Source organism: Coffea eugenioides, chromosome 5 (genome assembly GCF_003713205.1).
Source record: "Coffea eugenioides isolate CCC68of chromosome 5, Ceug_1.0, whole genome shotgun sequence".
NCBI classification, from domain to species: Eukaryota; Viridiplantae; Streptophyta; class Magnoliopsida; order Gentianales; family Rubiaceae; genus Coffea; species Coffea eugenioides.
Window position 1 is genome coordinate 3493963 of NC_040039.1, and position 15485 is coordinate 3509447.

Genomic DNA, 15485 nt, shown 5'->3' on the forward strand with positions numbered 1-15485 from the left:
TCGTGTACCTGCAAATTACATCCTTGACAAATAGAAAGGGAAAGTGATAAAGCTTATAATTAAACATAAAAAAATAAGACTCACGTGATAAGATGGTTTTGTATTTAAAATTTGATTATGATAGATTGATAAAAAGGATGAGAGAGTAAGGGTGAGAGAGGAATTAGTTAACAAAAGTTTATCCACAATGGGAAAAAATAAAGATGCTAGGCTTCCAGGGGAGAGATATGAGAGAGATAACGTGTGATTAATGTGAAAGCGAGTAAAATAAATTCCTTGTTTACTTAGCCAAGTCGGATACAGAATAGAAAAATAGATAAATATGAGAATATGACTTTATATATATATAAATGTATATATGATTTCTGTAATTTAATACTTATGAATATAATAAGATGGTGAAGTCCTCAAACATTTATTCAAACTACGGATCAAGACCAGACCTTATTATTTTGGGCTAAAAATCGGCCGCTCATTTTCAGTTTTAAAATTAAGAAGTTCCTTTGCACGGATATCAATTGATGCCGGTGCCACCCAATCTGGGCCGCTAATACGTTGGCAATTCGGGGCCTTAGAACCATTCAAGTCCAAGATCCATTCAAATGTCCCGAGATATTTGGCAACGTACCAATTTACTTGTCCATAGCCTCGAGACGCACCCTAACTGGTAGGTACTTTAGTGAGGTAATCTTGTTATTTTTTGATTGGCTCTCAAATTCTTCATATTTTAATTTTTTTTTCTTGTAATGTTTGGAGTCCACACGTGAAAAGAAACAAGAATCCACACGTGTATGTATAATGTATATAATATTCAAAAATATATGTATTCCATAATTACCTATTATCATCTAAGAAAGATAAACTTAAATTAAACAGTGGACCATAGAAAAAGGGGGGAGGGATGGGTTGGGTGGTACAGGGGGAGGGAGTGTAAGCAAGAGGTCTCGGGTTCGAGTCCTCCTGTTTACACTAAAAAAAAAAAATTTACCACAATTAAGGACCATAGAAAAGAAATAAACATTGAAAACAAAAAACAAAAGAAAAAAAAAACCGTGGCTAAATAAGTGAGGAGGTTATTTCAAGACTATCCTTATTCAAAAACCGTATATCTCATACCAAATCACTTTTACATCCTGATCACCTAGTAGAATTAGATTGTAAAAAGAAGTTTCACTATGTTTGTCGTAGATACAGTAATTAGTACATCAGAGGTGCGTTCTTCCCAATCCTCTCGTACTAAGAAAAGGTCATCTGAATGCCAATCTATATTAGCACCATGGTGCTGTGTGGACAATGTTTTTGGAAGAAAAACAAATTGCACAATGAGTAACAACTAAACTAAATCAAAGTAGAGGATAGAAAGACTGTTTCATACAAGACTGCAACCTCAAAACATCTCGAACATACATGAAAATGAAAGAATAAATCGCATTGTTTGTTCGATTGAAAAATTGCCTGTCTAGGTCAAATTGTAACTTCAAATCTGTCAGCTCACCACCATTGATGCACAAGGCTACCAGCCTGCCTGAGTTTTGAGAACAAATTAAAGCATTGATCATATGTGGAGTTGTACCTCTTAGTCCTCTTACCCGAACAACATTTCGCCCAACGATCATAATGACATTCCAAGAACAACTCATCAATCAAACAAATTGCTCCACTCTCCACCAATCTTGGGATCAAATCCATTTCAGTTCCTTCAACATCCATTTTAAGGACTACAAAATCTTGCTTGGAAAATGACCTTATCAACCAATCTGCGAAATCAAAGGCTTGTACAACATTTTGCTCCCCCTTGTAGTCCTGCAAAACTTGTGGCCGTCCTGATTGAATCCTGCCTGTATATTCCCTTTTTTTATTTCTTGTCCCAAAGACTAATGTCTCATTCCTTATCCATGCTGCATATGGCAGAAGCGTGACATCCTTCTTCCTTTTGTACTCTTCATGAAAAGATTTGTCTGCTTCAATTGCGAAGATTTCAAAGTTTTTGTTTTGCTTTGGATACAGCTTCTTAAACCAATTTCCAATCGTTGAATCGTAAGTTCGAGCTCCCATGTCAATGTAAATGTACCTCCTCTTGTAAATTAAATCAACCATGGTAGGGAGATACCTGAATAACCTGATGCTCTCGCGGTTCTTTCCCTGTTCGGTCCAGTCTTCCATTGGTTCTTTTTCTTCCAATGGCTCAAGATCGCCAATTAAATCCCGCTTGTACTCTGGAACTGTGTTATTATCACATCTTTGGGCAGTATCATCCGAAATCGAATCTTCCAAACTTTTTCTTAGTACGACTTCACGAAGAGAAGAGGTCGAATTCAAGCCTTTAATGTCTCTAAATGTTGTTAATCTACAGCAGGTGAATAAACTAAGAAAAGAGTTAAAACTATACTCATCTTTAACTGCTATGTGAACAACTAAGTACCCTCCAAATCTAAGAATCCTACAAACTTCAGAAGCAATTTCAAAAGGCTGGTCAACTAACACAAAATCCAGACTAGTTCTTGGACCAAAAAATGCGAAATCAAAAGTATTGTTTCCAAATCGATCAAAACTTTGACCTGAAATCATGATAACATCAGAAATACCAACACTCTTCAATGCATTGACTTCTTGATCCAATTTTGTGCCTCGGATGCATAATGATTTTGAGGTTGTAGAAAGGTATCCTTCTTGAGCCAGATGTTGAAACACTCCATAATAGTAATAGTAGTGGACTGCTGCTTCTGATCTGTCACGGGGCAAACCTTTTATGGGAGGTGAAATGCCGTATTTATCCAAGATGTTAAGAACATCGTCATTTTTCAATCTGGGGAAGCTGGTACTTTCCTTCATCTTGGTTATTAATGATAAGAGAAGAATAACAAAAATCCCACATGAAAGTATCTTACAGTGGAGATTCTTCAAGAAACTCATGATTTTGTTCACATATACAATGACTTTGACAAGAATTGAACAAATTCGTATTTTATTTTGGCCTGCTACTTAAACTCGGGAAACTATGGTCAAATAATTTAGTATGGAAGAGTACCAAATATTTTTTTGCGTAAATCTTGTATATACTAACAGTGTACACACTATCATATGAATGTCACATAGGTGAAATTTGGATTTAAAATTCAAATTCAATATATGTGACATTCATCCAAACATGACAGTAGATACACTGTCAATGCATAGTAGGGATGGGCGCGGGTGGGTACTCGCCGTTCACCATTTGGCTGACCCGACTCGTACCCTGCGGATCATTCATTTTTTGACCCTTACTTGCCCCGTATATCAGTGGATACCCCCAATTATAAAGTACTTGCTAAAATAGGGTCGGATCAACGGGTACCTGCCCCCGCCCCACTTGTCATTTATTTTTTTTAAAAAAATAATTTATATTAATTTAATTTGGTATATTTTACACATTCATATAAGATTTAATAAAGAATTTTTTCTTAAAAAAAGTCTCTCACCAAGAAACAAGTAGGCGAAAAGAATACAAGAAAAAGGAAAAAAATATTAAAAGAATTCAAAATCAATAAAAGTTTGAAATAAGTAGCACATTTTCTTTTTTCTATAAAACATAACATTATGATCTCTACAAATGAATCTTATAAGTAAACTATAGTCTCTCATATTTATAATGCAATTTGTTCAATGAAATTACTTATTTAACTCTAAAAATATTATTTTATAATATGTGTATAAAAATAAAAAATAAAAAATATATATATGATGGGCGAGTCAGGTATCCACAGGTTTTTTATTATGTGATCCTAACCGGCCCCACATCTTAACGGATACCAGACCCTCTTTTGACCCGATCAAATAATACAGATCGGATATCCTAATTTTCGGATTGGATATAAAGGGTTTTCAAGTTAGTGGATAATTTTTTCCACCTCTAATGCATAGAAGGAAGATTAATCCACACTTTTTAGGAGTGCTAATATCATTTGTTCTAAGAAAATAATTTGTCAGATGATAGATTGACATAGGATAGCATGTGAGGTACTTAGGACTCATTTGATAAAACTAAAGTCCAAAATTGAAGTCTAGAGTCTGAAATTTGAATCCATTAAATTATTGAATTATTAAATATTGAATTTGATACATTTGATTGTATATCACATTAAGTAAAAAGTGAATAGGTTATCACTTATTTTTGGAAGAAAATTTTGCTTAGAAAAGTCATTGCCATTTAATTAATTCATTTGTTCAATTTTTAGGTATCAAACGCATCTGAACATATTAAGATTTGAAATCCATTAAGTTTAAGTGATAAATGGGGTCATCAAACAGGGCCTTAATTTTGCTTTGTTTAAGATCCTTTTAATAAGGTGGCGGAGTTAGGATAACCTATTGATCAGAAATTATTGCAGAGTTATTACTGTAGCCCACTTTTTAGCCACTGACGAGTGACGACGCATGGACAACTCGCCTACTAAGCGCAGTGCATTCTCACCCCCCGCCCCTGGAAAATTGAGCATGTGCTCATCTATGCATTTGATTTGTGACGTCCATATAATTTTCAATAATTGAGATTTAATGCTATTAGGAAAATAGAGAATGATGAAGAGGACTGTTCTTGAAAAATTTTTATGTATTATTTTGCAAACACATTTTTCAACCAAATCCATTACATAGGAATCCAAAAAAAAAAAAAAAAGACACACTCACACACACACCCCCTCTCTATATATATGAGAGACACTTTTTTCAATCATTTTTTCAGTACCTCGTTATTTTACATACAAAATATCACAAAAAGTGTTAAAACACTACCTTAATCAATATACAAATTTAGTTAAAATAATCCTCAATCCAAACAGAATTAATGAACACTTTTTTTTTTTTTTGGGTGCGAAAGAGTCTCAGAGTATACTCTATTCTTTTTTTTTTATTATTGGTCTCCTCCAAAAGAACCTTAGAACTATTACATAAATATAACCATGATTCTCTTAAAAATGAAACTTAATTGATCAATGGGTATACATCAACTTGATCATCGCCAACAAGCCACAAGGGGTAGATACTTACCTTGCAAGGTTTTTCGCTTGCTTCTGGTAAACCTATGTACGAAAATGCAACTTTTGGATCTCAACAACTGACCGTACAAAAGACAGAACCCTCATGCCCCGACAATTTCATAATTAGCAGTAATTGAGATTATACTAAAAAAGAAAAAAAAGATTGTGATTTCGATCCTCAATACAATAAAAAGCTAATAGAGCTCATGCAGTACTTTTTTTCCCCCTCACATAACATTTAAGTTACCATGTAAATACAAACATTCATATTTATTGATTCCGTACTTTAAAAAAAAAAAAAAAAAAAACTAACACCTGAACCTTCTCTTAACGAGTGTTCATTGGATACCTGTTGGCCAAACAAATAAAAGAATGAGATAAAATATGGTACTCTTTTGTGACCTTAGATGTATATGACAGTAAGACCATCTATGTAAATTTTCTTTTGTCCGGTACTAATGTAACATACAAATGGAATAATTTTTTTTGGGCAAATCAGCAGTACCTAAATAGTACACCTACTCTAATCTATACTAGGGAGGGACAAAAGGAGAGAAAACCACCTCTAAACCTGCAGCTAAAACTGCATTCTATGCTTTATGTGGAGACCAACTCCACTAGGGCAAGTTGGTTTAACAAATACATCACTTGAAATGGTTTACATGATGCAACCCCCACCTATAACCTTGTAGGAATGAAATGTTAATGGTGTTCCCTCTTACCTTCTGGTGGAAACATGGACTGGTTTCATAGCATGCTAAATATAACAACACAAGCATGAGAAATAATAGGTAAATGACACTGAGTATGCAGGTTATTGAAGGCATGCTCAGTGAATGGATGAAAGCTGTGACTGGATGAAACTCGTAAAGTGAACTTGGAGCACCTTTCGCTAAAACAATACTAATCAGAGAAAATGTAATGTACAAAATCTCCTCTGGGAGCATCAATCCACTGATTTTGCCGGAATCAGGTGGATCTGAGATTCTATACAACTTGTAAGAGTATCTAACCAATCCCAGCAAATTCATTTTCAAAAGCTGTCTCAATTGAGGACGGTATACAAACAAAAGTTTCAAAACTGACTTGAAAAATCTCTTGTTTGGTTCGATAACCATAATCATCTAAGTACCAATTCTTCTTTTGTATCAATTAAACAGCTTTGTTCAGCAGCATCATCAAAGTCCTCGTCAACATTATCACGATTATCATTATCAGCATGGACGATAATATTATTCTTCTGTTCATCTGCATATCCTATTAGCTCATAAGCTTCTGCTTTTTCTTCTGCAGACTTTGCCAAACACAGAAGGATGTTCTTTGATTTCTGATCAGGGATCACTCCAGTAGATCCCATCTCATTGTACCAGATTACAGCACTGTCAAAACCCACATTCTTGCCATGTGCATCCATAATGGTAGTGAACACAGTCTGATTTGGTCTGATACCACACAGATGCATTTCCTTGTACTTCTCCATCATCTTATCAAGATCATTTACTTTGGCATATCCTTTTATCAGAGTTCCATAAGTGACAATATTGGGTTGGAATCCATCTTGATTTATCCTTTTAAAGAATTTCTCAGCACCCTCCATATCAGATACATTGACATAGGCTGACAACATTGTCGTGTAGGAGCAAAGATCCGGTGTACACCTAAAACACAAACACGTTATCTCAATTTGTTTTTGCTGCATATGGGGTAGAGGAACATATTCTAAGTTCGTTGGCCTCCATTACGTGAACACATAGATTCAGTGGTCCAGTTACAAATAAAAAATGTATTACTGCAGTATACATGGTTGAACAACAACTCAACTGGGTTTCGCCTACATACTGTAAATCATTTGCAATTCACAAGTCGCCAAGGAAAATATGCTTGGGAAGTAAGAGTCGATGAAACATTAGGTTGTAGCTAAGCATGTTTTCATCGCGATGAGTAATGATGTTGGGCGATTATTTCATAAAAGTAATTGTCCTATTTATTTAATGGGGTACCTAAGTCACACCTTCATATCTTTATTTCTCAAACTAAAAGGTCAGCTATGAAAAGCTAGTCATTTAAGAAACACTCAAACCAATCTTTAAAAGGTGTAAGCCTCATTCATGTAGAAAACCATGCAAAGCAATTAGAATATCAGATTTGATTTTGAAAAACCTAGTCATCAGAACGTACAATTCCATTCGTATCCAAATTATCTCCAAATTCAACACTTTCAAACAACTCTTGCAATATTAAAAACATTAATTTACAATGCTATACCCATTATTAAAAAACATTGCATAAAAGAACAAAATCCACATGAAGTCCTTTTTTTTTTTGGTTAGAAATAGCAACTTTTACTAGAACATAGCCCAGTTTTCATCAGAACAGAATTTCTGTAGCTGCCGTACAGATACTATCATCCTTTTCTTTCTACAATGACAAAGTAAACACCAAAAATAAACAGCCTACACCCTAGCAGGATAAAGATCTTGTGAAACTTCAACCAAGGAACTACTCCCAAGGCCTCAAGGATCTCAACCTTGTTTAGTTTTGGCCAGCAGATAAAGGCTTTGCTAGCAATACATGCAGACTTCAAAGGGTTTATAATGCCAGTGCATGGTTTGAACTACAGAAAAAGATGATTAGTATGCATGCATGGATGTATGTATGTCAAGGGTGAGGATATTTGGCTAAGTTTTTCTTTTCCTGACTATAGGTCAACTTCTGTGCTGGATCATTGCCGTGGAGCTTATAAGATTCTTTATAAAAAAAAAAAAAGAAAATTCATTCTTCAAGCTGTTAAGGCTGGTTGCTGTTATGAAGTTATAGTTTACGGGAACTTATGAACCGTCAAATTTATACCTCCAGACTCATCCTATGCTCCTATTATTTCTCCAAAGAAGAAACCAGGAAAGAGAGATGGACACTGAGGTGTGTAATTATTTTTCTTTTTCTTTAATTTTTGATTCTGGTCATGATTGGAATCAGGGCCTTACTGCCTTAAGAATGACCCATCAACATCTCCCACTAATAGACTGTCATGAATTTATTTATATTCTGCCAAAATTTGTAAATGTTTTATGTCCTGACTTTTTGGGTTGTACAACACCAACAGACTGTAAATACATATCTATCCAATGTTATCCAAATATACTTATCCATTTAATCTTTTCTACTCCAATTCTAAGGATGATTTCTCCAACAATTAGCACATTTTTACCATAAGTCAACATTAATTTCATCAGCAAGTACCCAATGGAGATTAACTGTAAGCAAGGTTAACACAATTGTGTACAATCCTGATGTCATAACAATTACGAATAGCAGTTGGCAATTATAAAGTACGATCATAAATGATCTATGAACTCAAAGATGAAGCTAACTAAGAGTTCTAATAATGATCACATTTGATGTATTTCTCAATTAGTGGACTTCTACAACTCTATTCTCAGGCTTTCACTCATGATCCCTGTTACCTCTAGCCACCAACAAACTTCAAAGGGAAGTTGATTTATCTTAGACAATATTGCATGCACTGTGATCAGTGATCACAAAGATCACAGAAAAACTAGGCGCTCATTCTCTAGCTCTATATAGAAATAAAAGTTCACTGAGCATTTAGAAGAATTACACCGAGAAAATTTCACAGATATTGCTTAGCAAAGAAAATGTCACCTGTCTCTTCGCATGCTTTTGAAGACAATGCGAGCTTGTTCAATCATTCCCGAGATTGCAAATGCATCGAGCAAAATGTTATAAGCTTTCTGGGATGGCCTGGAAGTGTTAACAGGTTTGTCATCATTGTGCCAAAAAACCTTAAGAGGAATATATCCAAAATATACATACTAAAAAGACTGCTCTGTTTGTGAATATTTTGCATGTACATATTTTATTACCAACAAGCGATAAACTGCTTGACCAAGAATCAAGTTGAGAGAGCTTTTTGCTGACTAGAAGTAGATCAAAAATTTTCAACTTTGCTCAGAAGTATAGTATTAGTCCCTAATTACGAAAGACAAATTTAGGCATTCTTTTCTTTTTCTTGAACCTGAAAAGGTGATAATGAACTGCACCTGCTAAAAATTCTAAACAGATTATTTAGTGGATTGGAGATATGGGAACACTATGTTACTTACAAGCTCTATATTTGTGAAGTACAACTGAGTAGAAATTAAAAGAATACACAACAAAAATTTGCACGAATCTTCCACGTCAAGAAAGAAAATGGCCTTATGCATTTGGAAATTGAAGCAAATTTTCTCTGAAAAGTTTCTGTTCTAATACAACTTTTTGCATTTGGTGTACTTTAAGATATTTCAACCGAGGTTGCACCAACATAATAAAGATCATAGTCTGTAAAGAAGCTTTGTTTACCATGAACATGACTGTAGAGAATTTAGCTATGTACCTATCTTTTAATCATGAGAAGTAGTTGATCAACATGTGCAAGAGGTAGGAGCCGCATATTATCATTTTCATACTTGTCCAAGAACTTGAGGACTTTGAAAATAATTTTTCAAGATTATCAAAACAGACTGTCAAGGCGTTACACGTGTCTTTTCCAGTCTTTACAACTAAACAATTGGAGCATCAGTTGGTTCATTGGTATTATATTGATAGAATAAGGGTTTCTCTGCATAGTTAAGCAAATTCCAGAGTCAATCTTATCCTAAAGCAACTTCCAAAAATTGGTTACGTTTCTAAATTACAAAAGCCTCCCATACACATAATTATTATGAGTTATTTATTGTGTCATGCCTGAACTATAATAAGTTCTAAAGAAAACCCAAGGGCGAGCATCCACTTGAGCAATGTACTCATTCATTGCAACAAAATACTGGTAAGTTCAGAAACCACAACTTTTCTGCATGCAATAGCCTTCAAAAACTGATGCATAAAAGCTTGAGTGGAAAAAATTTAAATTAAAGAAACCAGTTTAATGCACAAAAAAAATTTCTGATTTTGACAAAAATCTGCAAGAAAGCAATTACAAACCTGACACCTGCATCAAGCATCTCTTCAAAAACAGCTAATGCCTCTTCTTCTCTTCTAGCTTTTCCATATGCTTTAATGAGTAAAGCATAGCTTATAACATCAGGCTGAACTTTGGCCCGTTGCATCTAAAATTAAGCATTTACTTCAAACCTCAGATAAATGCAAATCAATGGAAACAAAAGTAATACAAATTACATATATAGTAAAGCCTTAGGAAGACCAGATGGCAAATGCTGTGCATGTATCCATAAGCAAGCACCAAAGTGCAAGTAGAAATAACAAATACATACACAAAGGTTATACAGTCTTCCGAATTTGTCCTATCAATAAAACTTTTCTTCATCAAGGGAAAAAAAAAAAGAAATAGAGAAAGGCAAAAGGTAGTGCTACATAAATTTCCACAGCTTCCCTCTGAAGAAAATAGAGTAGCATTATGGCTAAATGAGAAAATCCAGAAGCACAAATTAGACAGCTGATTAGCTGCAAAATCATATACAAGCATTACCAGAACAGAATTTAACTAAAGAAATTTGTTTCTCCAAAACACACACACACACACATATATAATAATTTATTTATTTATAGATGCTTTAACATTTACCTGGTCATAGATTTTTGAAACCTCCTTGTAGTTAGTCTCAAATGACATTAAGCTATTATACGTAACTGTTGTTTGCTTAACTCCTCGCTCAGCCATCAGAGAAAATAATTGACGAGCTTTATCATAATTTCCTGCTTTCTTGTACATGTAAATCATCATGTGGAACATCTTCTGATCAGGTTTCAGAGGTGAAGCATCCTTGCTTAGAAGAGATTCAAAGATTTCTTCAGCTTCTTTGAATCTGTCAGCCTGTAGTATGCACAGGATGGTGAAGGAGTACAAGCACCCATAGTAGGTACAAGTAGGCACGATAACTATGCACTAGCAGGATCTGTCATTCATTGTCAACTAAACTGAAAAGCAATCAAAGGCAAATGAACACACACAGGAACTAAAAACTGGTAGAAGTTGAGTAGCTAATCAAATAGAAAATTTAGGGGAAAAAATATAATGAATTTTGATTTTTTAGTGTGTCTGTCATGATATCACTGAATTCAATGGAACATTCATCAACTGCAATATGTACAAAAAGTTAGACAAAAAGTAAGCCATAAGCAGCAAAAATTGACTGGTTGATGCATCAAAATTGTTACAGCTCTCTCATTTAAAGAAGCAGGTATCTATAGATATGCCTCAAACTCCATTTAGATTAGTACAAACAGGGTAGAACACTTTAGACATGAAATGAATTGGACAAGCTATAACTAAGTCAACATGCACCCAAATGATTAATCATTTTGCATCACAATGTTGCTAGGCAACCCGCATTCTAGACATGCTTTGTTGTTTCAACCTGGAAACTTCAGGCCCACATCATAATCATGTATTAACTCCTCACTTTTCCCTCCATCCTTCCAGATTGAACAAGAAATGTGTTTACATGGCACGTTGAAGAAATCATGCAAAAGAAGCCAATATCTTGCTTCTCACTTGTTTTACTTTTACAACTCTAAAATCCCTCCAGTATCAAAATTTGTTGACGAATTATCCTTTTCATGTAATTCATAAGCTTTTCAAATCTTGCCCAAAAAGGTTTATGATTTTCCCCACTGGCCACTCATAACCTCCCTCATACCTGTGGTCTTTAAAATAATTCAGCTTCAATTTTCTCTCAGAGAGTCAGGATCACTTAAAGTTACAAAGTATTTACATCTCACTCATGCACGAATCTGCCTGTCAAAATAAATTGATTTCTTTTAATTACTTATCATCAGAGTAACTTAAATCCACTTAAGGTTTTAAAGCCATAATAAAGATCTTTTACGACAAAGAACAACTTGGAACTGAGAACTCAAAGAAACTATGAAACTGCTCTAACAGAGAAAGCATTTCCTTAAGTCCAAAGAGCTACCCAAGAAGCCACTTCATTAACCAGTTTAATAAGCAGGAAGATTAAGTTTCCTAATGTATTATGCTAATTCATGCATAATTTGGGAGTGGGAGCTAGATCTTTCTATAATAGTAAGAACATGATAAACAGTCCTACAAGTGTTCATTTACATTAGTTATGATAAAAGCTGCAAAGTGTCTGAACAATTAAGAGATAAAAGAAAATGCAGCTATACCTCAACAAAGGTTTTAAGGATTATCTGATATGTTAAAGCAGAAGGTTCAGGGCCTGTAGACTGCATCTTCCGAAATATTGCTTCAGCCTTGTTATATTGTCCACCTTTGCCATACGCTTCCATGAGGGCAGTATGGGATATCACACTTGGTGGATATGCTTTTCTGTTCATGTAGCTTAGAATCCTCTCTGATTTAACAAAGTCCCCAAGTTTTCCATATGCTGTAATTAGCATCAAAAAATCCATTTCATTAAAGTCCCACCAGTGCTCTGTTCGAAGCCATTCAAGCACCTAGTCAAAAGGTTTATCACATAACAATCCATCAAAAACACATTTGAAAATTACAAAAATCAATCAAGTCAACCCAAACATGCATATGCTCAACAAGGAGAACAAAGTAAATAATTTTAAGTGAAGATTACTCAATCAAAACCAATAAATACAGTAACAGATAAACTGCAGCCAAAAATAATTTTCAAATGAGATAATGGTCAGGTGCTCTCAGGTATTACATCTATTCATCAGCAGGTTAATTTTAAGCATAAATCCAATCATGTAGCTTTTGAAACCTCCAAGTTTGTGCCAAAAATGTGGTGATGAAGCTAGGTGAACACTCATTAATGATTTTGCAAAATGGTCGAGAGAAGTTAAATGTCTTGAAACTAGTTCAAAATTTCAAGCCAGAAGATTCATCAATTAGAACAACAATTTTCATATGTCTTAATTTAATGAAAAAACCTCACTCAGGTCTCTATCTCTCTATAGTCTGTATCTCTTTAACCCAATGAATACTATCTTTCACAACCTTCTCATGGAATCTAACAGCCACAGAAACCATATTACTTCATATTCTTCTAACTTTAGAAAAATAACAAAACCTAAGCACTGAAATATATGTACAGCAGAAACAATCACATACCTCAGCAACAAGGTTCCATTTCTTGAGCTGCTTGAATCTTACTAAAGTTCCAAGAACCAAGTCTTTGGGAAGAGACTCATTCTTCAGCCTATGGTTTTTGAGCACTGAAACAGCAGAACCCTCCTCCTCAATTTGGTTCATCAGTCTCCTCCAGCTCTTCTGATCTGCTTCATCATGGGCATCTTTAAAATACTCAACTTTCTTCCTCTTTTGCATAAACTTCCTCGGTGCCAACATGCCGAGGCATACCACCTCAGCTCTTTTACATATCTTAAGATTGCCATCCATAAAATTACCATTACTACTTGAATTGCCACTACAGAAACAACAAATAATCATCTCTTAGCCCAACTTTTGCAAGCAATATACTCGTGTAATATCAATGGCAAGAAGCGAACAGAAATTTAAACGAAGCAATAATTAAGACAACCAACCTTCACGGAATACCATTAAGGTGACTACCAGTAAAAGTCCCTATTTTAACACACTTCAAGAATCTTTACTACCATTCTATAATTAACACCAAAAGCCCAGAAATCAAAAATAGAAAAGCTAATAAAATAACCAAGGGAATAACTAAACAAGAGTCTTATCCTATTGTTCTATTTAGGCCATAATTTCTTGTAGGTAAAACATCATATATAAAGCTACAACCCCATGTTTCAGCTCTAAGAATTGGACTAAATTCTTTACTCAAGTTATTTAGTACATTTAGCAAAGACAAAAATTTTTACGATCATTCAGCTAAAAAAGAGGGAAAAAGAAATCCCCAGATAAGATTACAGCAGAAAGAATAAGATTTAAAAAAAAAAAGATTTAAGGACACAAACCTCCACAAGGAAGAGGAAGGAACTGAAATTGACGTGGAAGGTTTGAGAAACATCATCATCCTGACAGCTTCAGCATTCAGGCAGGCATTCTATTCTTTCTGAATTTCTTACTTTCTACCTGAATTTAAGCGTTTAGCTTCAAAACTCCCCCCATTTCCATCAATACGCAGGGCTTAATAGTGGGTTTTAGGAGAATTTGCTAAGGCCTAAGGGAATGGATATTTTTTTGGATATTTCATGAATTAGTAGTCAAATTAAATCCGCTTGGGAGGACAGTTTGGAGGAGTACTATATCGTTATTGCAGATAAGCCCCGGATGTTCTTGAAAACCTTTTTTTTTTTTTTTTTAACTTCATGCCTAATAAAGATCCGGCCACCCGCCCCGCGGTGGGCTATTGGGGCCGCGGGAAGGGGTGGGGGATTTTTTTTTCACCCATTTAGAAACGGAGCTGCTCCCCACCCCATCCCCGTCCCGTCACTCGCTTAAAAAAAGTAAATATATAAATATATATATGTATATAATTATATATATAATATTTAATTTAATTAGTTATAAATTTATGATAATGATATTATTAGTTATATGTATTATTTAATGTATATTAGTATATGTAATATAATTGATATTATCAATTATACTAATAATTATATATAACTACTAATAGAAATTATTAATTAGTTACACTAAATTTACTAATACATTTATACTAAATCCCTAATTACACTTAATACAATAACATTTTTTTCTCAAAAAAAAAATCACAAGCACAATAATGAATTGGTGATTATATTTGTACTAAAAGTGAAAACTTGACTACTTTAGTTGTATTTATTTCATCATGTTGGATTGTATTAAAATAACTTTTGTTTAATTATTTTTATAAGTTTCAATTATGAAATTACAATAAATAATAATTTGGTGATGTGTCGATATTTTAGTACTTGATTATTTGCTAAAATTTAACTATAATAAAATTATATAACAAATTTTAATTAGCCCCACGGGTGTCGATATTTTAATACTTAATTATTTGCTAAAATTTAACTATAATAAAATTATATAACAAATCTTAATTAGCCCCACAGGGGAAGCGGGGCGGGGCGGGGGATGGGGGATGGGGCGGGGGCGGGGGCGAGGGCGTGGGGACATCCTTACTGTTTTGCCCAAAATATTTTGATTATTTCTTAGCCTGATTTATAGACACTTTTGTGTGTCTCCAAAAGTTTCCTCTAATTTTAAAGTTAACTTTTCAAAAAACTTTACTTTCCCATAATTTTTTTTCCTAAGTATTTGAATTTTAAAGTGGTCGAAAAATCGCAACGAATCTTCTGTCCCATTTCCTGTGCCACTGTCTATCCCACTTTTTATCATATTACTATTTCTCCTTCATAAACATCATATTTTAGTTCTTTTTTATTTTCTTAAAATCCAATAACTATTAACTGAACAAAAAATAAATACAATAGTTTAAAAAAAGTAATATATGATAGAAAATTAAAAAAATACAACAAAAAATTAATTAAAAATCTCATTTTTTATGCATTTTGATTTTTCAAAATTATTAAATTTTA

At 34.0% G+C, this 15485-nt stretch overlaps 2 protein-coding genes across 2 annotated transcripts; both read right to left on the bottom strand.

The window, feature by feature from the left end:
* Window positions 1–1491: 1491 nt before the first annotated feature.
* Window positions 1492–2832, bottom strand: LOC113770999. The gene has a single exon (XM_027315632.1). It carries the CDS (start codon window positions 2830–2832, stop codon window positions 1492–1494), a length of 1341 nt encoding a protein of 446 aa, XP_027171433.1.
* Window positions 2833–5873: 3041 nt separating this feature from the next.
* On the bottom strand, window positions 5874–14183 carry LOC113772276 (pentatricopeptide repeat-containing protein At3g59040-like). Its single transcript, XM_027316863.1, has 7 exons — window positions 13914–14183; window positions 13084–13399; window positions 12165–12455; window positions 10600–10848; window positions 9999–10123; window positions 8679–8777; window positions 5874–6673 (listed from the first exon to the last, which is right to left on the bottom strand). Exons 1-7 carry the CDS (start codon window positions 13970–13972, stop codon window positions 6136–6138), a joined length of 1677 nt encoding a protein of 558 aa, XP_027172664.1. The 5' UTR covers window positions 13973–14183; the 3' UTR covers window positions 5874–6135.
* Between the last annotated feature and the right edge of the window lie 1302 nt (window positions 14184–15485).

Excerpts from the sequence above, each read along its gene's own strand:
- LOC113770999 (XM_027315632.1), bottom strand. The coding sequence starts at position 2,832 with ATGAAGGAAAGTACCAGCTTCCCCAGATTGAAAAATGACGATGTTCTT.
- LOC113772276 (XM_027316863.1), bottom strand. The coding sequence starts at position 13,972 with ATGATGATGTTTCTCAAACCTTCCACGTCAATTTCAGTTCCTTCCTCT. Across the intron at positions 8,778-9,998 it reads ATGCTTGATGCAGGTGTCAG|GCCATCCCAGAAAGCTTATA; the intron begins GTTTGTAATTGC and ends TAACACTTCCAG. Across the intron at positions 6,674-8,678 it reads AAAAGCATGCGAAGAGACAG|GTGTACACCGGATCTTTGCT; the intron begins GTGACATTTTCT and ends TTTGTGTTTTAG.